This window comes from Arvicanthis niloticus, chromosome 2, assembly GCF_011762505.2.
Source record: "Arvicanthis niloticus isolate mArvNil1 chromosome 2, mArvNil1.pat.X, whole genome shotgun sequence".
In the NCBI taxonomy this organism is placed as follows: Eukaryota; Metazoa; Chordata; class Mammalia; order Rodentia; family Muridae; genus Arvicanthis; species Arvicanthis niloticus.
Genome location: NC_047659.1, coordinates 64,296,276 through 64,321,504, shown reverse-complemented (window position 1 = coordinate 64,321,504; position 25,229 = coordinate 64,296,276). Strand labels below are relative to the sequence as shown.

At 38.8% G+C, this 25,229-nt stretch overlaps 1 protein-coding gene across 3 annotated transcripts in view; it reads right to left on the bottom strand.

Moving 5' to 3' along the window:
• The window catches only part of Nup160 (nucleoporin 160), a 53,711-nt gene that overhangs the window by 14,233 nt on the left and 14,249 nt on the right, over positions 1-25,229 (bottom strand). Inside the window, exons 9-27 of one of the 3 annotated variants that reach the window (XM_034494936.2) lie at positions 24,846-24,943; positions 22,377-22,461; positions 20,327-20,395; positions 19,294-19,377; positions 18,640-18,810; positions 17,190-17,289; positions 16,763-16,928; positions 16,109-16,236; positions 15,370-15,530; positions 12,572-12,705; positions 11,551-11,621; positions 10,618-10,777; positions 9,290-9,359; positions 7,378-7,476; positions 5,038-5,157; positions 1,507-1,602; positions 1,318-1,412; positions 1,135-1,231; positions 955-1,060 (exon numbers count right to left, since the gene is read on the bottom strand). In XM_034494936.2, the coding sequence (XP_034350827.1) occupies positions 955-1,060; positions 1,135-1,231; positions 1,318-1,412; positions 1,507-1,602; positions 5,038-5,157; positions 7,378-7,476; positions 9,290-9,359; positions 10,618-10,777; positions 11,551-11,621; positions 12,572-12,705; positions 15,370-15,530; positions 16,109-16,236; positions 16,763-16,928; positions 17,190-17,289; positions 18,640-18,810; positions 19,294-19,377; positions 20,327-20,395; positions 22,377-22,461; positions 24,846-24,943 (2,110 nt within the window). Of the gene's footprint in view, positions 1-954; positions 1,061-1,134; positions 1,232-1,317; positions 1,413-1,506; positions 1,603-5,037; positions 5,158-7,377; positions 7,477-9,289; positions 9,360-10,617; positions 10,778-11,550; positions 11,622-12,571; positions 12,706-15,369; positions 15,531-16,108; positions 16,237-16,746; positions 16,929-17,189; positions 17,290-18,639; positions 18,811-19,293; positions 19,378-20,326; positions 20,396-22,376; positions 22,462-24,845; positions 24,944-25,229 lie in introns of those variants that run through there. The other 2 variants (XM_076929183.1, XM_076929184.1) reach the window with 2 other exon arrangements.

Genomic DNA, 25,229 nt, shown 5'->3' with positions numbered 1-25,229 from the left:
TTCTATAGCAAGTACTTTAACTACTGAGCTCTCATTTTACTTTTATTTTTGTTGGTATAAGAGAATGTTGCCAGCATGGTGGCACAAGCCTTTAATACCAGCACTCAGGAGGCAGATCTCTGAGCGTGAGGCCAGCATGGGCTACCTAGTGAGTTTAGAGACAGCCAGAGTTACATAGTGAGACTTTGTCTCAAAAGAAAAGACAAAGAGATAATGTACATAGTCATTTGCAGTAATCATGTATTAAGAGTCATGATACCTTTGAGACAGGGTTTTTCTGTGTAGTCCTAGCTATCTTGGGACTTGCTCTGTATACCAGGCTGGCCTTAAACTCAGAGATCTGACTGCCTGTCTGCCTCTTGTGTGCTGAGATTAAAGGTGTATGAGCCATCACTGCCTGAGTAAATTGTGATCTTTTTTAAAGACTTTGCATAATGTTGAAGAGATATGACAATTTAACTACTGATAACAGGGAAGGCTATTATATTCAGGAGACCTGAGTACACTTAAGGAATTAAGCAGTTAGGATTTTACTCTAGGAAACAAAATAAAAAAGGGAGGCAGTCAAGGGTACAGGAACTAAAACTAAGGAGCACAAAGCACTTCTAGTTTGAGAAAGTCAATACTCCCTTTACAGTCAGGCAGAAAAATGAATGGAGTTTATTCCAGTACCAGTTTACTGGAAATCACTTGAAAATGTTATAGAAGGAGAGCCAATATATACAATATATATATACACACATATACATAATGTTATTACATTATATACACATACACATGTTATTAGACATAATGTTATGTGTATACAATATATACACATACACATAATGTTATTAGACACATACACACACACACACAATCTTATATATAATTAAAACATACTCCTATTCACAATATTTTTGGAAATATGGCTAAACTAATACAGTTGCTTTTAACACCCAGGTTCTGGCTCACCTTTCCGGTAATTGTGGCGGTAAATGTGAAAAGCATAGAGGAGTTCGTAGTAATTGTGAGTCATGAGGTCCACAGCTCTGGCGCGCGATTCAATTATCCCTACAACCTAACAAAGCATGAGCAGTCAGATGCTGAAGTCAGCAGCAGTCATTACTAGACAAAAGTGGGCAAATTAATTACCTCATTATGCAGATTCACATAGGGAAATTCTACAAGGTCCTGCAGTTGGGAGCGTTCACAAAGAACGACCACGAGCTGTCGTAAACAGTCTAACTGCCTAGAAGGAAAAAGCAGCTGAGGGTGAATTGTCTGAATTAAACAGAGCTGGTAAACTGCCTTCTCTAAAAACAACTGGGAGAGTACCTGCTAGAGTCAGGAATTTGAGTTAAGGCCTCATATGCTTGGCTATTATGACCCAAGTCCAAATGATGTTTGAAAATGCATGTTCTTAAAGTAGCCTAAATGAAATATCAAAAAAAAGAGCAACAGGAATTAACATGCCAAATTCATAACTAATTTTAAGGAAAACAATTTAATTTAGTTAATTTTTACCTGACTTTTCCAGTCATCACCCGCTTCAGTAATTGCTGACGTAGCAAGCTGAATAACCAGCTCAGGCAATCCAACAACATCTAGTAGACGTAAAACCTAAAAAGTTAAGAAATTTCCATTAAAATTTATGTGACTGGGGGCTGGTGAGATGGCTCTGCAGTAGCACTCTAATGGTTCTAAGTTGTTCAGAAAAGATAATTGGGTGAGACCATAACAGCAAGTGTGAAGACCTGCTCAGTGAACTAGTACCACAAGGAGGAGGTGCGAGGACGGGCAGGATAGCTAAGATCTTCCAGCTGAGCTGGGCATTATAGTGCATATCTGTAATCCCAGATTTGGGATGTGGAGGTAGGAGGAACAAGAACTACACAGTGAGTTCAGCTGTGGGCTACCCAAGATGGTACATAAAAAACTAAGCAACCAACCAACCTACCTACCCACACACCCATAGGTCAGTGTGAAATCCATTTGTTTTTACAAGAAAATGCTACTAGAATGATGACTGGCTCTAGTTACAGATTAATTTTGTTTGCAAGTGTTAGGTTGAAGCACATAGGTGACATTTAAGAGATGATTCAAACATTCTCTTTAGAACATTGGTAAGAACCACTATTAATGAGTAACAGATTATACAGGGCTTACAGTTGTCCTATTCTACTTACATAGTTTATAGATAAAGCCCTACTATACTGCCAGATTGAATGAAACTCCTGAGTAACCCTTATGCCTCAGCCTCGAGGTATTGAGACCATAGGCATATGCAATTTTCTTTCCCTATTGACAGATGTGATGAAGTAATAAAAAAGTTCTAAGACCCAGATTTGTTTATGTCCTTACATTTGCATCCAGTAAGCTGAGAGGACAAGAATCACTCTGATTATAGAAAGCCTATATGGTATAGGGGTAACTACTACTCTCACGGCAACTGGATGAAGACTGACAGACTATCAGTAAAGAATAATCTGTCCAAATTCACTTACGAGTCTTGGGACCCAAATCGTCACACTGAAACCACCACACAACTTCCAAAATATTTTGATAATAAAGTAACATTTCTTCATCTATCCCCTTGATTTGCTTTACTTTTATCAAATATTTAGCAATAGCACCATATATATCTCACCATATATATATATACATATATATGTATATATATACTTATTCTTTCAAAGTCATTTCCCATTTCAATATATATGTCAATCAGTATCACCATATACACGTGTGTATATATGTGTGTGTGTGTGTATATATATATATATATATATATATATATATATATGTATGTATATATATATACACACACATATATATATACACACACATACACGTCTAGTTTCATGTGTGTGTGTATGTATGTATGTATGTATGTATATGATTTAGCTTCTTTCCCACCCAAGGATCAGGAAAGTGACTTTGAAAGAATAAATATAATTTTACTACAGGTTGATCACCTCTAATCTAAAATCCACAATTCCCAAATTGAAAACTTTTTAGATGCTGATGTGTCAACTTAAGTGGGAAACCCCACACAATCTCAGGGGCTCAGTCAGAACAGAGGGCCAGGAAGATGGCCCACTGGCAAAACATGTACAGCATGAAGACTTGAGTTTGGATCCCCAACACTCATGTAAAAGGCAGGGAGGGTGTGGCAGCATGTAACAGTAAGCCCAGTAGTGGGAGGCAGAGATAGGTGGATACTGGGGTTGCTTAAGGCCAATCAAGCCAAAATGGCTGGCTCTTTGTTCATTGAGAGATCCTGTCTCAAAAAATAAGATAGATCGAAAAACCAAAAGATAGAGGGACTGGATAGATGGCTTGGGGGGTTAAGGATACTTCCTGCTCTTCCAGGAAACCACTTTGGTCCTTAGCACTGTATAACAGCTCAAAACCACTTGTAACTCTGGCACCAGAGGAACAGACTCCTTTCTCTTGCCTCTGAGGTCACCCACACATGTGCTATAAACTCACACAGACATAAACAAATAAAACCAAATCTCTAAATTAAGAAAAGATGAGTGGTGGTGGAGAGTGGTGAGCAGAGATGGCTCAGTGGTCAGCACTGGCTCACAAGCATCCTTTCTTCTATTCCAGAGGCCCTCTTCTGATTTCCATGGCACCAGAGACATATAGTACTCATGCATATACGGGAGAAACTTCATACATACAGACATACATAGTACATATGCACATACAGGGAGAAGCTTCATACACACAGACACACATAGTACTATGCATATATGGGGGAGAAGCTTCATACACACACACACACAGACACACACACACACAGAGTACATATGCATATATGGGGAAAGCTTCATACATACAGTCCTAGCACCCACACGGTGGCTCATAACTACCCAGAGTTCTAGTTAAAGTTCTAGAAGGTATAGAAGGATCCTATACCATCTCCTGATCTCTGCTGGTACCAGGCATGTAGCACATGGTGTACTTACACGCAGGCAAAACATTCACAAACATAGAAATAAAAAAAAATTAGAATAAAATAAAGATGGAGTGTGCTCTTAGAAGATAGATGAAGTAGACCTGCCTTCCACGAATGAGCACACCCATGTATACCACACCAGTACTTTTATGAGTACTATTACTTGGAAAGTAACTTAAAATCTTTCATTAAATAAGTACATCTTTTAGTATATATTTCTTACTGAAATTGATATAGATAATGAATTTCTAAAGTAGCTTTAACAAATCCATTATGATCATATATATATATATCCTTAAAAGTTTGCTTCATAGTTATCTTGAAGTGGCACTTCATGGCTCAAGGTTTACTCTGTTTAAAATCACATTTCTAAAAAGTCTCATTATTTCTTGGTGAGTTATCAGACTTGACTATAGTCTGCCACTGTTGTAATATAGCTGATGAAATTTTAGATCAAGGGTAGAAATGCTAGGTATTTTCTTCAAGTTTGTACTTTCACAGTTAATATATTGTCTTCCACATGGCCCTTTTGTGCTTAAGTGGTATTTTCCCTTCTAGGGTTCAAACTTAGAGCCTCAAATACTAGACAAAGAATCTCGTTATGTTTTCCCAGCAGGTGTTAGAATGCCTAGCTTCTAGCTTCAAGTGATTCCCCAACCTTAGCCTCTCAAAAGCACTCATGGGTACATGCTACTAACTCACAGTATTTTGAGTGAAACACACACACACACACACACACACACACACACACACACACACACACACACACAGAGAGAGAGAGAGAGAGAGAGAGAGAGAGAGAGAGAGAGAGAGGTTTTATTCACATGAGGAAAAAAAAGGGTCAATCTAGTTAAATATAACCCACTGAAGAAGGGACAGGTGAAGGCATCACCACCTTATTCCAACCCCTAGCTGGGAAACTGACTCTTCCAAGACCTAGGACTGAGCCACAAATGGACCAAATCAGAGTACTCGTTGTGCTAACAGACACAATGGCTTCTTCCATGAGAGAAAATACCAAGACAATGCATTTGAGATGGATGCACTTCTGTACAGTGTTTAAGAAGGTCCCAAGCACAACATTGTACCTTATCATAATACTGCAACTTGGGGGTGGACACAATCTCCCCGTCCTCTGATCGGATCAAGCGATCTAAGAATTCTTCTTTGCCCACTTCAGATGCTGCCTGACAGAAACATTCCAGAGCCTGAAGAAATAAATAATAAAACACAATGAGACTGTTTCAACAAAGAAAAAGTTCATTCCAATTCTAGTTATTATAAATTAGGATGCATTAACTAGGGAAAGCTAAAATAGAAGCAAAAATGCGTAAAACTATACTACATTCACATTTTCTGTCAAATCTAAATTTTCTTTGTTTATCTGTTTTAGTTTTTTGAGACGGGGTCTCTATATGTAGCCCTGGCCATCTTAGAACTCATTAGGTGAACTAGACTGGTCTCAAACTTGGAGATCTGCCTGCCTCTGCCTCTTAAGTTGCTGGGATTAAAGGTATGCATCATCATGCCTGGCTGCCACATCTAAATTTTGAAGTTTTGATATTTTTCTTAAAGTTTTCTGATTAAAAAAAAATTCTTTTCTTTTTGTTTGTTTTTTACATCTATTTTGTGCACACGTGCCACTGCACACATAGAGGTCAGAGAACAATTTTCAGAAAATGATTCTTTCCTTCTGGAACGTGGGACTGAACTCAGGTTGAAGCAAGTGCTCTTACCACTAAAAAGCCACCTTGTTTGTCCCTATTTCATTCTTAAAATACCATTACATATTTATATTTGCTGTCACATATGCATATCATGTGTGTACATCAGAAAGGGATGTCAGATGCCCTGGAACCGGAGTTGTACTAATGGTTGCAAGCCACCGTGTAGGAATTTAACTTGTGTCCTCTAAAATGGCAACAAGTCCTCTTAACAGTCCACTGAAACAGTTCTCCAGCATGTTAAATATTACTATTACTAAGCAAACATGTTTTCCCAGATGTGATGACAAGTCCCAGCACTCAGGAGGTAGAGGCAGATAAATTTTTGATGAGTTCAAAGCCAGCCTGGTCTACACAATGAGTTGATGGTCAACTATGGCTCATAGTGACCCTGTCTCAAAAACCACAAAACACAACAGAAAAAGCAAATACATTTCCAGTACTCAGGAGGCAGAGATAGGTAGATGTCTGTAATTCAAGGCCAGTCTGGTCTATAGTGAGTTCTAGGCCAGCCAGGGTTACATAGTGAGATCCTGTCTTAAAACAAAATACAGATATGCCCTTAATCCAACAATTTGTGAGACGGAAGTAAGTACCAGGATAGCAAATTCAAGGCCAGCCTCAAACTCAAATTAAATTTTCAATAAATAAAAAAGGGGGAATCATTAGAATTAAGCCAGTTCTATCATCACATTGATTTTATATTGTGAAGAAATAAACTCCCTGTCTCGAAAAACCAAAAAAAAAAAAAAAAAAAAAAACCCCCCAAAAAAAAAAAAAAACCAAAAAACCAAAAAAACAAAAAACAAAGGGGAAAAAAAACCCCTCATATTATTTAATTAGCAAAGGTGGAGTTGGTCCATGGACATAGCTCAGTGGAAATGGACTTGTCTATTAGGCAAGGGTCTAAATTTAATCACTAGTATCTCACACATACGTGTAAAGTTTAATAAGATATCTATTTGGCTTTTTAAAAACTTAAAATTCATCTTGATGTTTTTATTTGATCCATTTGTAATAAGTAACTACAGCAGCATGTTACCAACTACAGGATGTGACTGGTAGGTATATGACTGTTCACTAGCTCAATCTTTTTTTTTTCTTAAACTGTATTATAGATGGGTAGTTGCCTGTATGTATGTTTGTACAACATTAGCCAGAAGGCTTCAGATTCTCTTGGAACTGTGGTTACACTTGTCACATGGAATGGGAATTGAACCTGGATACTGTGTTAGAACAGCCTGTGTTTTTAACTGCAGAAACATTTACCAGCTCCAACTATGTGAATTCAACTTAAAAAAAAAAAAAATACATCACTAAACATCACTAAGTGTTAGTGGAGCATGCCTTTAATCTCAGTACTCAGGAGGCAGGGGCAGGTGAATTTCTGAGTTCCAAGCCAACCTGGTCAATACAGAGAAATCCTGTCTGAAACAAAACAACCCAATTGACAAACCAACCAAAAGCATCACTAATTCCTAAAAACATCTGCACTGGAGTAGAGGGATTTTTAATATTTTCTTACTTCCCTGTACTAACAAAGTACAGGTAGTTGTCTAATCCTGACACACATATAATGTGCTTTACTGGTCCGTCTTCTCTAACCTTTTCCAGAAGATTCTATGCCTCCCACTTCCTATATCCTAGATAGATGGAAACAGGTGTCCTTCTTACTAGCTTGCTCATCACTCAAATGCCGTTTACCTTCTGTACTTCTCCTGTTACTAGGTAACACCGTCCCAGCATAAATCGGCAGGACCCAACATTGACTTGGCACCAGGGATGCAGTAGTTGGATATAATCCTAAAAGCCACAGAAGAACATTCCGATTAGAAAATAAGCATTACGTAAGAACAGTCATCTCTAAGTTCTTCAAAGGAAGGAGAGAGTGATCAGTACAAGGCTTTATTTCCAAAATACTCAGAAAAATGAATCCAGTTACGCATTTTTACATAAACTATGGACCACCAGAAAGCAGAGCCAGGGGTAGTCGTGTACGCCTGTAATCACAACTAATCCAAACCCGGGATGGGAGGACGACTGTGGTCAAGAGTACAAAGCCAGCTGGGGCAACACAGCAAGCAGGAGTCCAGATGTAGATAAACACACACACAACGTCACATCCAAGCAACTTCCCATGCTTAGTGTTTCCATATTCAGTGAGTAGACTTCAGTAAAGGATTTATATGTAAATGGCTTGTTTTAAAGAATACCTAATGAGAATTAAACAGTTTTCTTTTTGAATCTGAAGACAAGTTTACTAGAGTCTAAAAGAAACACCCCAGGGTAGTCAGAGAGAAAGCCATGCTGGTTGTGTAAAGCTGGCATGGAGGCCAGCTACACAACAAGGAAAGCTCTGGAGAAAGAGTGGGGATACTCATTCCCAAACATGCTTTGAAAATAGTTAGAAATTTAAAAAAAAAAAAAAAAAAAAAAAAAAAAAAAAAAAAAAAAAAAAAAGCTTTTCTGAATAGTTCAGAGAAGTGAAACTGAGGCTGCATGGCTGTGGCTCTGTGAGCTACTGTTGAGGAGGGACAACCTAAAAACAAAATGACCAGAGAGACGGCTCAGTGGTTTAGAGCACTTGTCCTAGAGAACCGGTGTTTAGTTCCAAGCATCCACATGATAGTCCACAACTCCAGTCCCAGGAGATTCAATACCTTCTGATCTCCATGGGTATCAGGCAAGCACGTGGTACTGAGATATACATGCAGGGATGTAGAGGGTGTAAGAGGCCTGTGCATTCAGATAAGCACTAGAGAAGCCAGGAAACTTAAACACAAAGAACATCTTTACAACTGAATGAGTGCTTAGCTGTTCTTCCAGGAATGCTGGAAATGGATAGTTTCATAACTGGTGATCCCTTTCTGTCTGATGAGCCAGGCTTGTGTATCTACCAGAATTTATGTTTTACTTATCCCAAGTCCTTTCCCCTTAAAACATTGAGCATTACTTTTAGGCCACAAAAGCCTTGTAAGAGATGTCATTTGCACATTACAAGAGTCTAAGTGACTTCTGCTATCTTAGGGTTGGGCCAAATCCTGACTCCCAGAGGGATTATGTTTGCCTCAGTCATTCTCCCTGGACTCTAGGGATACAGCACAATGGCAGTTTTCTCTTTCTGTTTGCTTTTTTGAGACAACGTCTCACTTCGGAGCTCTGCCTGGCCTGAAACTCACAATATAGACAAAGGTTGGTCTCAGACTCACAGAGATCCACCTGTTTCTGCCTCATGCAGTAGAGTTCTTTTTTCTTCCTTTCTCTTTTTCTCTCTCTCTCTCTTTCTTTGCATATTCAGGTCCCTGGGTTCAATAATCAGGACTCTATATAGAGAGCAAGAGTGAGAGAACAGTTTGTGTGTGTGTGCGTGTGTGTGTGTGTGTGTGTGTGTGTGAGAGAGAGAGAGAGAGAGAGAGAGAGAGAGAGAGAGAGAGAGAAAGAGAGAGAAAGAAAGAAAGAATAGAATAGAATAAATATTCTATTGGGGCATGTCTTGGCATGATAAAGTTTAATTTTTGTAGTTCTTGCTATCAGTCCATTTAAAATATAGCTGTTAACTATAATCTATCAATGGCCACCTTTATAAGAATGGTAAGAAATGTTCAACAAAACTCACCTGCAATTGTACATACTGGCAATTTCCCATCAAACATTCTAGAAAGAGACAACCAGGATTGCTAGGCCATCTAGTTACTATATTAAGGAATTTTGCTTTTTCCTTGTCTTTGAGCGAAACTTAAAATATCCATTATTAATAGGTATCAAACTCAGAGGAATCACCGAAATGGTTTAATTAAAAACAAGTAAGAGTAGGCTGGAGAGTTGGCTCAGAGTTTAGGAACACTTGTTCTTCCAGAGGACCTGGTTCAATTCTCAGCACCTGTAGTCAGGTGACCCACAATCACCTGTAACTCCAGTTCCAGAGGACTCAATGCTCTGACATTCATGGGCAATGCAAGTCGTGTACAAACACACATACAGGCAAAATACCATATACATAAAATAAAAATAAAAGCTAAAAACAAGAAAAAAACAAACCAAAAACAAACCAACCAAACAAGAAATGCCCTGGGGCTTAGTTTACAAGGGTGTAAAAGCTTTAAGATCTGAGTTTGATCCTTAGAACTCAAAGGAGAAAAAAAAAAAAAAAAAAAAAAAAAAAAAAAAAAACCAAACCAAAAAAACCCAACCAACAAACAACCAAAAACCCAGAGCCCATGCTTTCAATCCTAGCACTTGAGAGACAGAGACTGGCAGATTTACATGAGTTCATGTTCAGCATGGTCTACAGAGTGAGATCTAGGCCAGCCAGGGCTATACAGTGAGACTCTGTCCCAAACCATAACAAAAAGGGGGTATCTTAAAATAAATAGTCTTCTTCTGGTTTTGCACCCAACTCATCTGTGTATGATACGTGCATGTATGTCAGTGCCATTGCCCTCAGAGGCCAAGCACTCTCAGTCACGCTTCAGTATTTATATAGAGGATTTGTTTGAGCTAAAAGGTGGAATCTTGAGACTATTTTTTATCCATTCTGTTTTTTATCCATTTATTTCTTTTATCCATTCTGGATTAAAAAAAAAAAAAAAAAAAACAAAACCAAAAAAAAAACCTTAAAAGGAAGTTGGATCCTCTGAAGGTTGAGTTACTGGCAGTTTAGAGCCATCACACATGGCTGCTGCGAGCTGAACTCAGGTCCTCAGGTATAAGGCTCTTAACCACTGAGCCGTCTCTCCCCACCTTATTTTAAAAATGTTTAAATGTTCCTCATGGATCTAGAGATGTAGCTAGCTATGTGTTAATACACTTGTCTAGTTTGTGTGTCCTGAGCTTGATCTCAGGATTTTTCTTTGAAAAGAAAATAAACTTCATTATACAGCAAGGATAAAGGCTTTAAGAACAATTTAAACAAAATTGTCACCTGGCTTTCAAGCAAAAGGATACAAAAGCTGCAACAAATAACCGGTAACTGCAGTAATCATTTCAGGCCAATTCAATCCAGTTTGGCTTAGAGGGGCTTTGGGTTGAGAGAAGAGATGAGATATAATATGTTTTCTTGCAACTTCTTGGAAGAATAACTCCATAATTGTCTGAGGGCTAGATACTTAAAAGAAACACAGCACATCATGGATATCATCAGAAGCATGGCTATGAAAGCAGTCTGCAAACTGTCATACTATGCATATGCAATGGAAAAGCAAGGCAAATCATTTCATCATCTCACTACAGTTAAACAAGTTATCCAGAAACCGTTTACACTAGTCCCAAGATTCCACCTTCTAGCTCAAACAAATCCTGTATGTAAATACTGAAGCATAGATGAGAGTGCCTTAAAGACTGAGGTAAGATCAAGATAAGTGTACGAAAGCCACTTAGTAAAGTTAGAACTTAGAAAAGTTAAAAATGATTTTGTTGCCGGGCAGTGGTGGCGCACGCCTTTAATCCTAGCACCTGGGAGGCAGAGGCAGGCGGATTTCTGAGTTCCAGTCCAGCCTGGTCTACAGAGTGAGTTCCAGGACAGCCAGGACTACACAGAGAAACCCTGTCTCGAAAAACAAACAAACAAAAAAACAAACAAACAAACAAAAAAACCCCACTAAATGCAAGATTCTGATTTTTAGGAAGGCTTCTCTTGGTGGTTTTCTATAATTGTCCTAACAGTGTTTATCTGTGCTACATATACACCTACGACACCCTTCACTTAATGCCTGATCTAGGACTTCATCTTCTCAGATGACTTGTCACAGCCACTAGTTGCTCATGGCATGAAAGCAAAGAGCAAGGCCATTTCTACAACAAAGGTGATGAAAGAACGTTATAATAAATACATAATAAACCCCCAAATTAAAGCAAATATACACATGGCCTACTCCTTACCCAATTTATTTGCCATTAAGGCCCCAGAATCAGTTAGCTCCAGTACTGACAAATGTTGTAGATTAGACTCCCTATGAAAAAAGAGAAAACATAAATACTCTGTTAAATATTATATTTCTAAATCTATATTATATTGTTGATTTAATTAATATAAAGCATATAAAATTCCACTGAAAGCTTTTTAAAAAAAGATTTATTTATTTTATGCATATGAGTACACCACCATTGCTCTCTTCAGACACACCAGAAGAGGGCACCAGACCCCAGTATAGATGCTTGTGAGCCAGCATGTGGTTGCTGGGAATTGAACTCAGGATCTCTGGAAGAGCAGTCTGTGCTCTTAACCAACTGAGCCATCTTTCCAGCCCTCCACTGAAAACTTAAAAAGGTCAGAAAACAGGATTCAGGAGTTAGATTGTTGTCTATAGGACCACTCAAGGGCTGTTCAAAGTCACTTGTGTGCCAGACCTCACTGACTGATGACAGTACTGTCAACTTTCTTAGCATATTTCATCAGAGCAACAGGAAAACCAGGAGCACACTGTTATCGTGGGAATGTCTTCTTTCTTTTTCGCATATAAACTTCAGTCTACTTCTAACAACCATTTTGTGTATGGTTTATATAAAATAAAGTATTACTTTTTGATACATTACACTCAACTGTTAAAAAAAATGGAAATCTAAACATTTCAATTCTTTTTTAAAATAAATTTAATTCCTTTTAAATTTTATTTTTTGTGTAAGGGTGTCTTGCCTATATATTTTGCCTGTACATCATGTCTGTACAGTGCCAGTGGAGGCAGGAACAGGGCACTGGATACCCTAGAACAAGAGTTAGAGGCAGTTAAGAGCCATCATGTGGGTGTTGGACATTGAGCTCATGTCCTCGGAAGAGTAGCTGGGGCTGTTAACCACTGAGTTATCTCTCTAGTCTCAACCTTTCTGATTCTTAAAGGCAAAAACAAACTCAACAACCTATTTTTAAATAACTTTAAAAATTAAAAAAAAAAATGAAACTCACAGTGTGTCAACTGGGACATCTGTTGCCAAGCACTGACTTGCCCACTTGATGAGGTAATAAGACAAGAGCAGGGGAGCTGTGCGGTGTAGCAGGTCTTGCTGAGCTTGAAAGAGTTGACCAGCTCCTAGGATCACCTATGACAGCAAAGTTGGTGAGCTGTTAGGAATGGTGACTCCGGAGGTTCAGGAGAGGTAAATAAAGTAATGCAGTTAGAGAACAGTACTGTAAAGGCAATACACATGCTACATTTTTGTGTAGCAACTAACAAGTATTTTGCTGAATAGTAACGGTTAAAACAAATGTAACCATCACCTTCAGACCAAAACAGTGTCTATTTCTTTTGTCTTTTCAAGACAGGGCTTCCTTTCATAGTCTTGGCTATCTAGAACTCACTATGTAGATCAAGCTGGCCTTAGAGTCACAAAGATCTACCTGCCTCTCCTCCTGAGTGCTGAGATTAAAGGTCTGTACCACCACACATGGCTCAAAACCGTTTTCTGACTCATGGAAGCTCATAGTGAAAAGAAATAAAGGAACAGAGAAATCTAAGTCTCTTCTGTTACTGCTGCTGCAGTTTATGTGAAAACAGGTATGACCAATAGATGAAAATTTGTCAACGATACCCAAAGTCTTAAAGATGTGTACAGCTTATGACTCTCAACTCTACTTCTCAGAACTCACTCTAGAGATAGTTAAAGACCTGGTAATAGGGTGTTGGTGGTCAATGGCTAGTTTCCTAGCATTTGGACATAAGGACAGGAAAATTAAGAGTTAAAGAATAGCCTTGGCTACATAGTGAGTTTGAGGCTATAGGAGATCTATGTTAACTCTGACTGATTCCTGACAAAAACATAAACAAAAAACAAGACACCAATATCCTAGATAGCCAAAAATAATAGTTGAGTAAGTTAAAATTGTACTAGGCAGTTACTAAAATAATATATTCTAGTTTTATAATAAAATAAAAAACCATTTACATAGAAAAGGGCACACAACAAAATGCATTCTGTGCTTACTACTGTGTGTATGACTACAGATGACTGTTTTGTAGCTTACATGCATTTCATAAAGGTTCTACAATGAACATTTATTGCTTCTGTGTTTAATGAAAAGAAGGCAAAGGAGCCGGGCATGGTGGCACAGGCCTCTAATCTCAATAGAGGCAGAATGATTTCTGTAGTTTGCTACCCTAGTCTAAATAGTCCTATCAAACAAACACAAACAAACGAAGTTTATTGAGGGCTCATGTAAGGGAGGTTCTTAGAATAGTTTCCTATTTCTTTGGTGGGGGGAGGGAGCTTTCAAAATTAACTTCCTGGAGCTGGAAGATAGCTCAGAGGGTAAGAACCCTTACTGCTCTTACCAAGGACCCAGGTTCAGTTCCTAGTACCCAGGTTCCTAGCTCACAACCAATCATAAGTTCAGTTGAAGGGAATGTGATGCCTTTATTTGATCTTCAAGGGCACCAAGCATGTACATAGTGCACATACATACATACAGGCCAAAGACTCATACATAAAAAAAGTAAAAGTATATTGTTTCTTGTAAAAATATATGTTTCCTCAAAGCGAGGTCTCTCTCTATAGCTCTGGAAGTCATGGAACTCTACACAGACCATGCTGGCCTCAAACTCACAGAGATCCACTTGCCTCTGCCTCTACAGTGCTGGGTTAATGGTGTGTGCCACTACCACCTAGCTGAAATAAAAATGAGTTTAAAAAAAATATTAAAGAAAAAAAGATCTAAACACTCTGGGAGCCTTCTGGCTCTTTATACATTAACATGAATTGGTGTAACCTGGCTGTTTCCTTGCCAGATTTGAATGCATTTATCAAATTAGAGACACATGGGTCTGAGGCCCTGGGTTTGATCCTCAGCCCTGGAGTGTCTAAGGAACAAAAAGATTCAATTGTGGGAAAAAAAAAGTAATCTTTTACACAGTACATTCATGGTCTATAATGCCACCAGGATTCTGATGGCAATAGAATCTAGTGGTATGAGAAAGAAAAGACAGAAAAGGAGTAGAAAGGATGAGAAGCAAACTCTGCACACTCAAAACTCTGTTTAGGGCAGCCCTATCCTGTACACTTGGGGTTCTGCTATCACGTCTAGAGTGGTTGTAGGAGCTGACCTGCGAAAACTCTGCAATCCTAAATAAGCAGAGGTTAGTAATAGTAATCTGCCTCACAGACAGTCCAAGTGCATTCTGTTTATTTCTATTTATAAGATGATTAAGCTTGTCAAAGAGTCATCATGGAAATACACCTCTGGGTTTAGTAAAAGGTTAAACTAAAGAAAATAAAAGCAAGATTTAACTGAAAAGAGATGGTCCATCTGACTGTAGTTGGGACCATCCTATGGGCTGGGTTGAGCACTGAATAAAAGGGACAAAATGATAACTAGCAACCCTCTCTTAGAAAACCCCATACCCACACCCTTGGATGTCTTTCTATGCACCTCTCTTTATCTATTTCCCATGTTTACAATCTACATTAAAACATTTTCTTAAATCCCAACTGTACACACAATGTGAGCTGAGAGCCAGCATTTTCCTCTGCTTCCTAACTGTGGAGGCAATGTGAGCAGTCACCTCACACTCCTCAAGTCACAACAGTCTAGACCTTCCTTCCGTAAGCTGCTCTGTCAGGGGTCTTGTCACATGGATGAGAAAAGTAACTGCCACTCCCTCTCTCAGCTGGTATCTGCAGAGCCCTGCTTAGGTTAAGCTTGTTAAGACAGACAAGTCTCCAGACTATTGGGCTTGAGAGTTTACAAGTTTTCCCTCAAATAGTACTTACTGCATCTCCTAGCCTTGTTAATAGCTGCTGTAAGATCAAGAGGTCTCGGCAGATCAGGAATCGAGTGCTGGCAATTTTATACACACCTCTGCACACAATATATCCTGCTGTGCTACTACCATAGAGCTGGGAAAGATTCATTCGAACGTTCAAAGGCTGAGCTGTAACAAGAAAATGGAGTTAAAGGCTGGAAAGATGGCTCAGCTGGTAAAGGTAACTGCAGCCAACCCTGATAACCTCAATTCCCGGGGACCCATGTGGTAGGGAAATGCTGACCCCTACACGTTGTCCTCTGATCTCTGTCTATGCACCACAGCATATGTGTGCATATATGTACATAAAATAAATAAATGTAATAATTTAAAAAGAAAAAAACAGAATTAAATGTATCATTTATTTTATTTTATTGAAACAGGGCTTTTCTGTGTGTAGTCCTGGCTGGCCTGGAACTTAGAGATCTGCCTGCCTCTGCCTCCTGAGTGCTGGGATTAAAGGCGTGACCACCATGCCTGGCTTTATTATTTTTAACTATGTATATGTGTGTCTATTTGTATGTGGGTATGTGTACATGAATGCAAGTGGCAGAGACCAGAGATGTCAGATTTCTCTGGAGCTGTGAGGCACCTGATGTGGGTGTTGGAAGGCAGACTCAGTTCCTCTGGAAGAACAGTACGTCCTCTTAAGCTCTGAGCCCACATCACTGTCTTCTGTAAAGCACACTGGCTGTTTCGTTGTTTACCTGGATCGAACCCCTTTTCCATTTCCACTTCTGTTTCATAATCCATTTCCCGTATAAGAAGTCCAATGGCATGGACGGGGTTTCTGATCTCTTGCAGTTTACTACAAATGTCTTCCATCACATTTTCTCTACATGACAAGTAGAAAATTCCTATTACTACTGACAACATCTAAGACGGGCTCTATGTGTACTGCTCACAGTAAAGTCGTGAAGACAATCATTCTGGCACAAGATACTCACGCTCCACATAAAATCACTCTCAACATTTTAGGAATGACCCACAAAACGAATGTGAGGAAAATACTTGTATTTTTTTTAACCATCCAGCTCAATTAAGGGATTATAGAAGTATAATACTTTATGAAATTTGTTTTTGGAGCTGAATATGTTAACATTTGCTCCCTGTAACATCTGAAACAGGGGCTGCAGACGTCATTCAGGAGTAGAACACTTGCCTAGAATGCACAAGGCCAGGTTCTTCTGCAGGATTGCGCGTGCACGCGCACACACACACAGAGATCTATTTAGAATCAAGGAAAATTACTTTAACATTAAACCATGACTTTTATTTACTTGACCATATATTTAAAAATCTGTGATAACAACACTGCTAAATTCCATTAGGAAATGTACTTTACCCTAAATTCTCCTTACACATCAATAGTGATCAAATCTTCCAAAATGTGTTCTGCAGCCTTTTCTGGAGACTGCAAGTTGTAACAACTGGTTTCCATCAAAACTGCCATATCCATGGTAACTGACTCTCCAATCATCCGGAGGCATTTTATAAGACATAAGACATCCCGTGCCACATCTGCATCTATGAGAAAGAGAATGTTAACACTGACGTCTGAAGCCATGAAGTCTATTGATTAATATATTAAAAGAAACATCAGTAATTTGATAGAAGGAATCCCTCTTCCATAGCATAGGTATTTAAGACTCTCCAGCTAAAAAATATCTTCAGTGAGGGAGGTAAACTCATCAAGACAGGTCATAGTGGTAATTAATAATGTTTTATTGAAATAAAACATAAGGTTCAAATAGAAAGGGGGTCAACTATAGACAGAACAATTATTACCATCTGATATGGTCGTCTCATCCTCTGTCAAAAGGTGCTCATCAGGCAGGAGATATAAGTGATCTACTAAGGAAGATGGTACCAGGAAAGACAGGTACCCCTGCAAGTACAAACCTTTCAGTTATTTTCTTTTAAATAATTCAAAAGGAAGACACGTAACTCATAATCCATAATGTATCATATAGACAACAAACTGTGCTATATATAATATTTATGCATAATTTTACATGTCATTTTTTAATACTTGGAAGGGTCTATGGGATGTAGCTCAGTGCTAGAGGGCTTACCTAATACAAGCAGACCTTAGGTTTGTTTGATTTTCAGCAGAGACAGAGAAAGTAAGAACAATACTGTGAGCTAAGTCTTCCATTTTTTACATGTGTCTCTGTGTGTGTGTGTGTGTGTGTGTGTGTGTGTGTGCGCGCGCGCGCATGTGTACATGGGTGTATGCAAGGGTACAGGATAACCTTGGTTGTCTTTTTCAGGAATGCAGTCTACTTCCTTTGAGACAGATTTCTCACTAGCCTGGAAATCACAAATTAGGGTAGACTGACTGACTAGCAAGCTCCCAGGATCTACCTGTCTCTGTCTCCCCATCACTTCGACCATAAGCATGCACAACTATAACTGACATTTTTACATGGGTGCTAGGGTCTTTCTGCTTGTAAGGCAAAGACTTTACAGATTAAACTTACAATCTACATAATGTCCTTAGATTTTGAATTTGGTGAGCAAACACCAAATTCAAGTCGAAAGATAATATAAAAAAAAAAAAAAGATGTGGTCTTAAGTCAGCAAGGAAGTGGCCAGAAGAGGGTGCTTCACCCCTATAGCTAGAGTTACAAGTGGTCACCACTTGCCATGATGGCTAGGAATTGAATCAGGTTACTCTGTAGAAGTAGCAAGCACTCTTAATCATTAAGCTATGTCTCTGGTCCCAGTATCTGTGTTGATATGTGCTGAAATATTTACAGACATCAAGGCATCAGTGGTTCAGGGAAAAAAAAAGAAAAAAAAAAGAAAAAGAAAAAGAAGGAAGAAGGAAGAGAGAAAAAAAGGAGGAGAAAGGAATAGGAGGAATGAAGAAGGAAGAAGGAAAAAGGGAGAAGAGGAGGAAGAAGAGAAGGAAGAGGAAGAGGAGGAGGAGGAAGAAGAAATTTATACAGTTACAGCCAACCCTTGCACCAAAATCAAAGCTGACAAACAGTGAGTATGGATAAAGGAAATGCAGAAATTCTTGTGTTATCACTATTACTGTTGTTTTTGTTTGTTGAAACAGAGTCTTACTCTAGGCCAGGCTGACCTGGAATCACACTGGCATTCCCATGAAGTCTCTTAAATGCTAGGGTATACAGGCCTGAGCCATCATGCTATTTTTGTAATTTGAAAGTGCATCGATATAGACTCATTGAACGTTGCAGAGGAGCTCTGAATGCTCCAGTTCCCTTACTTTCTTCAGAAGGCACACCATGTTTGTGAGAGGATTCAAATGTAGAGCAAGAGGGTGGGAGAGGGCTTCCTGATACTGGAGACAGCAGGCATAGAACTTGCACCAGAATTCCTGTTGTAAAGTACGAAACTCATCCTGAGAGAATTCATACTCTGTTACACTTCCTTGGAGCTAACAAACAAAGAAAAGTTAAACTTTTTGGGGTTTTTCCTCTACAAAATATTTCTTATGCATTAAATCCCATGGGATATGTAAATATCTATCAAACTCCCTAATGAAAAAACTTGGGCATTTATACTTTCCTTTTCTACCCACCCCCCACCCCATTTCCCTTCTCCGTCTTGTTCCGCCCCGCTCAATCCAGCCCGGCTTGCTCCAGCCCAAAGGTTTTTATTTATTATACGTAAGTACACTGTAGCTATCTTCAGACACCCCATAAGAGGGCATCAGATCTCATTACAGATGATTGTGAGCCACCATGTGATTGCTGGGATTCAAACTCATGACCTCCAGAAGAACAGTCAGTGCTCTTAACTGCTGAGCCATCTCAACAGCCCTGAATTTACACTTTCTACTAACATGATAAAAATGATCAAATTTGACAGTTCAATCAGACAGACAATATCATCATTCCGGGTCTTACCCATACCTCACCTCATTTTCAACAGCTAAAGTAATTTCCTTCTTTAGTTCGTTCCATGAAAGATCCAAGTTCCTCTCAGTACCCCGGCAGAAAATCTAAAATCAAAAAGAATATTTCACAGTATTATCAAATACTCAAATTGAAGGAAGTCTGGCCTAAAAGGCCCTAAGGAAAGTACATAAGATCATTAAAAAACAAAAAAAAAAAACAACAAAAAAAAAAAACCAAAACAAAACAAAAAAAAAAAAAAAAAAATAAAATCAAAATAACTATTGCCCATTTGGAGAGAAAGGTCTATGGGATGTCAAAGACCAACAACAGCCCAAGACCACACACAAGAGAAAGCTAGTGATGATGGTGGGCCCTCTCCTAGGAAAGAATCTAACAGGAATTTGATAAATGCATTAGTTTATGTTTTTATATCTTTCATATCTTAATTATATACTAGATACTATGAAAAATGCTATTGCACAACTTTAATCCTAGTACCAAAGAGGCAGAGACAGGTGGATCTGAGCCTACATGCCAGCCTGGTCTACAGAGCAAGATGCAAGATTTAGAATAGTCAGGACTACAGAGAGAAGGCCTGTTTTGAAAAATAAAAGACAAAAACAAAAACAAACAAAATAACCCAAACTGAAACAACCCAACTAGTAATTGTGAACAAGGACAAAATGGTGATGAGAAGAAACTAAACAGAACACTTTATTCTGAAGTAACCAGAGAGAAAACAGAAAACACACAGTAACCAGATAAAAAAAAAAGTACCTATCCTGAAAAGTCAAAGGCCTATGAACTGTCACACCGGTAATTCTAGTGTACAATTGGACTATGGCATGCTCCCTAATTACTTGGAAAAGCATTTCCTGCTCATTCCTATCTCTCAGCCAGGATTCTTATTTTATGTAAACAATGTCAAAACAAATTATAATACTATTTACAAGCAAATATATATATAAAAGAAATAAAAGAACAATCAATTACACAATACAGCAATAAAATCAAGAATAATTTTAAGTAAACATTAGATACTTTCTTGCTCACCTGTAAAGCTTTGCATAAAGCTGCATTTATAAATTGTCCTGGTGTAAAAAGGCTCCGCAAATACATTTCCTATTAGAAAATCCAAACAGAAGCTATTATGATTCTGAAAAAGATGAAATTGGGAAAAATACAAAGAATCTGTGACCCTAACATGTGGATTTCTACTTCATGAATTGGACACTCTGTCCTTCTACCCTTGAGCAATAACAAGCCACACTGCAGAAACATGTTTTTACAGTGTAAGTGAAGACTGCAATGCTTTGGTGGTCAAGCTGCTATAGTCTCCTGAATGGTATGCATTCTTATAGAACCCTACTGGGTACCACTGAAAAACAAAGGTGAGTCAGCTGACAATCTTAAATGCAAAGGGTGGACCCAGCCTGTTGATGCTATGCATTGGTAAAAGAGCAGTTAGAACAAGTTTATTTCAAAACCATTGTCACAAGGACTCACATATAAAAGAAACTGACAATAGGTAATCTAAATCTAACAAAATAAACTGCAGAAAACTCACAGGAGTATAGACTAGAATAGAAAACTGCCAATGCTGCCTCATTATTTTGAACAAGTCTCACGAACCAGATTTGCTTCTAAGCATCAAGTCTGAGTGACCATCATCAGATTCTTTTCTTCTGAGCTTCTTGGTGGGTGATAACACAAGTACAATAGAACAAAAGAACTAATAATTAGTTCAACAGAACTAATGATCAGGAAGTGACTTTGGCTTTAAACAAAACCCAAAAGCCAGTCTTTGTTAACTGTAGTAATAAGTAACATTACCAAGGAACTCTAAGGATTAACACTTGAACAACATTCAATTTTAGATACTTAAAGTGGGGTTCCCACTAGTGAAAATCCTTGTCATTTCAGCTCAGCTTCCTAAGGCATCGACTAGAAACTTTCCTTCATTTAGCCTGAGATACCATTGAAAACATGGAGACTGGCTCTAGTGTGCTTCATTGCATATTATCATCACCAGAAAGGTTTTGTTTGTTTGTTTTGTTTTTCGAGACATAGTTGCTCTGTGTAGCCCTTGCTGTTGTGGAACTCTCCCATCTGCCCACCTCTGCCCCCAAAGTGCTGGGATTAAAGACTTGTATCTAGCACCCAGCCCTTTATCTGATTTTCAAACCCTTGATATGGTGCTTTGGATTGAACCCAGGTCTGGCATACACAAGTTCTCTACAATCAAGCTACAGTCTTCAGAATTTATGTGAACTCCACAGAATGCTTAAGCAGATGGAAATACTAATTACTAAAATATGATTGCTACATATTACATAATCATTATCATGCTATATTTCATAAATGTATATAATTATTATGTCAACTGAAAGGTTTGGGGGCTGGAGAGATGGCTGAGTGGTTAAGAGCACTTGTTGCTCTTATAGAGGAACCACCTTTGGTTCCTAGCCCACATATGGCAACTTACCACCATCTCTAACTCTGCAATCTGACACTCCATTTTGAACTCTGGGCATCAGGTGAGCACAGGGTGCACATACATACATGCAAGGAACAAATGCCCATGCACATAAAATTCTCAGCCACCAAAATGGCTCAGCAAGTAACACTGTAAAAGTACTTGTCACCAAGCCTGATAACCAAAGTTCCACTCCTGGGCACACATGGTGAAAGGAGAGAACTAACAGCAGAGTTGTCTTCTGACCTCCCTGTCTGCACTGTGGGCATGTGGGTCACATTAGCCCAGAACACTTATTCTCATCAGTGAACACATTAGGATTTAATGTTAACAGACCACACCAATTCATCACAAGGACACAGGACCGAGGTAGAGCTGTTTCCTCCAAGACAGTTAAACACACGAAATGCAGACTTTGTCAGGGCAAGAGGTACTATCTGAGACCAAAACCAGGAAGGAAGCAGAATAAAGAGATGAAGCCTTGAAAACATTATGCCAGCCCTATCCGAGAGCTGAGATGCTGAACATCTCAGCTGCATAAGCCAATATATTTGCCTTCTCGTTTCAGTCAGTTCAAATTACTAAAGCAAGTGGTTCTTATAACAACATGACAGTTATCGTACTTACTCTGGGGTCTTGGTCGTCTCTGATGACAATTTCTTCTTCTGGTAGAGACTGCATAAAAACTGGATTCCACTGACCTGCAACATTACTACAGAAAAAAAGTTCAAAAGTTTACTAAAAAATGGCCACACACTTTGTCAGTATCTAAGTAGGAACGGCCTCATGAGTGAATCCCTTGCAACCAACCACAACTTTTCTACTAAGCAGTTTTCCTTACAACCTGTTCTTACTATCTGTGTTTGCACAGGTGCAAAGATGTGCATGTTCTTGTGGAGGCCAGGTCTCAACGCCAAATGTCTTTCTCAACTCTTCTCCACCTTGTTTTACATGATGTACTCATTTTATTACTCTTGTGTGGTGAAAGCAGTTACACGGGTGCCACAGCAGACACATGGAGGTCAAAGGGAATCTTCTGAGTGTCTTGTTCTCTCCTTCCACCATGAGTTCTGGAGACTGAACTCAGGTTGTCAGACTGCCACAACTAGCACTTTTACTTACTGAGCTACTTCACTAGCCCCTGGCCTTATTTTCTTGAGACAGGGTTTCTCACTGAATCCAGAGCTCACCAATTTAGCTAAACTAAGCTAGCCAACCAGCTCCGGGGTCCTCATGTCTGCCTTCCCAGTGCAGGATTCTAAATCTGTACTGCCCGACTGACTTGCTATTGCATAGGTGCTGGAGATCTAAACTCAGGTCTTCATAGATTCATGGCAAACACTACCAAATGAGCCATCTCCCAGATCCAAAGTTCTATGTTTAACAGGCAGCATCCTCAATTTAAAACCTGAAATATAAATCTACCAACAGCTGATTTTTACTATGTACTTAAATGTTACTAGATATTATGTAAGATGCTATTCTTGACACTATTCATGTTTGCCTTACAATCTCCTTCAAGAATCTGTTGCATTCAATTTGTAGTTGGGGAAATGAGTCTTAAGGTCTATCACAGCTGGTAAGCTGCTCAAAACCCTGAATCCAGACCTAAGCCTTTTCGTTTAAGATGTGGTTTTACTCTGTAGCCGTAACTGGCTTCAATCTTTCAATGTGCTATTTACTCTACTAAGTTCCAAGCTCATGGTTTTTGAATGCTACCTATAAGAACTAATATTTTTCAAGATCTGGCTTTGGATCAGAATAGACCTTCTTATAATTTTATTATGAAGTTTAGTATTGAGGGTTCAATTTGTTTAAGTGGTTCTCAAAGGAATCTTACAAGGAGGACATTTCACACTTGATCTTAGCCAAAAGGCCAATGAAGAGTGTTTCAGTGGTTATGTATTTGATTAAAAAAATGTTTAAATCTGTTTACAAATACATTTGTAAATATTAGATATTTTTTAGATTAAGCTGGGTGTAGTGGCACACACCTTTAACCCCAGCACTGGGGAGGCAGAGGCTGGTGGGTCTCTGAGTTTTGAGGCCAGCCTGGTTTACAGGAGTTCCAGGACAGCCAGGGATATTCAGAGAAACCCTTGAAAAACAAAAAAATTTTTAAACATTATTTTTGAATCATGTATATGGTATATGTGTGTTCATGTGCGTGTACGTGTCCCAGGAAGCAAGAGGACGATGACCTCTGTAGCTGGAGTACCAGGAAGTTAGTTATAAGCCACCCCACAGGGTGGGGACTCAACTTCAACCCTTTGTAAGAGCACTCTGAGTCTTAACTGTTGAGCCATTTCTCTGAGACCACAGCTAAAAAAATTAAAAGCAAACCAATGTACATTTAGAAAAAGTATATCTAACAGTAGATTATCAAACATTAAATCATACAATACAACTTTATATCATAAAATACTAGTTTCGTACTACAGCTCATTTTCTCTTCTTACTTGTCCTCTCCTTCCCACTCTCCCTCCCTCAAGGTATCACATATTCCAGGCTAGCTCTGAACTCACTATGTAGCTCAGGATGACTGGATTTCTAACCCTCTTGCCTCTACTTCCATCATTCGGGAACTGCAACCATGTTCATATGAGGTGCTGGGAACTGAATCTAGAGCTCTGAGTTGGAGGAAGGCACCCTACTCACTGAGCCATATTCTCAGCCCTCAAGTTCATTTTCTCACAAGGAGAAACGTTTCCTGTTTTAAAAAGTTTCAAAGAACCATATTAGTTCAGTCTATCTCTGATATTAACTTAAGGAAATTGAGAATAAAAAAGAATTTCAATGTCTTTGTTAAGTCGTGGGCATAAGGACATTAGATTACTAACAGTGAGATTTCAAATTATTGCTACTGTTTTTGGGATATCTCTCCTATGAAATATGGTATTTTATCTTAGCTCAATCTTAAGCATATTTGCTCTAAAATCAAAAAGGTAACAACCACAAAAGGTAGCACTTCAGAAAAATCCAGACAAACACATCAGAACTCTTTGAACTACATATGTGGCTCTCCGTGAAAAGGTCTCATCTCAGCATGGCTCTGCCTGGGGTAAAGCAGGAAGATAAAGGTTAAACAGTCCATACTGTTCGAAGTTGATATATTTCACAATTGTTTGGTTCTCAGCATCATGCCACAGGGCCCAGATATCCGTTGAGGTTAAGGCAAAATCGACCAATGTCTCCTAGGAAGAAATGGGGAAAAATAAGAAAGAAAAGGGAGCAGAGACTAAGTTTGTATTGACAAGAGAACAAAATGCATAACAGCACAACACACCACATGAACTTGATAAAATCCAACTTACATTTTTTTTTTTAAAATGGTTTCTATACATGAAGAGGGGCTGGAGAGATGGTTCAGAGCACTGCCTGCTCTCCCAAAATACTCTGGCTCAATTCCAGCACCCATGTGGTGGGCTCTCAACTGTTATATATGAAATACCTTAAGAATATAATCCTATAGTAACACAA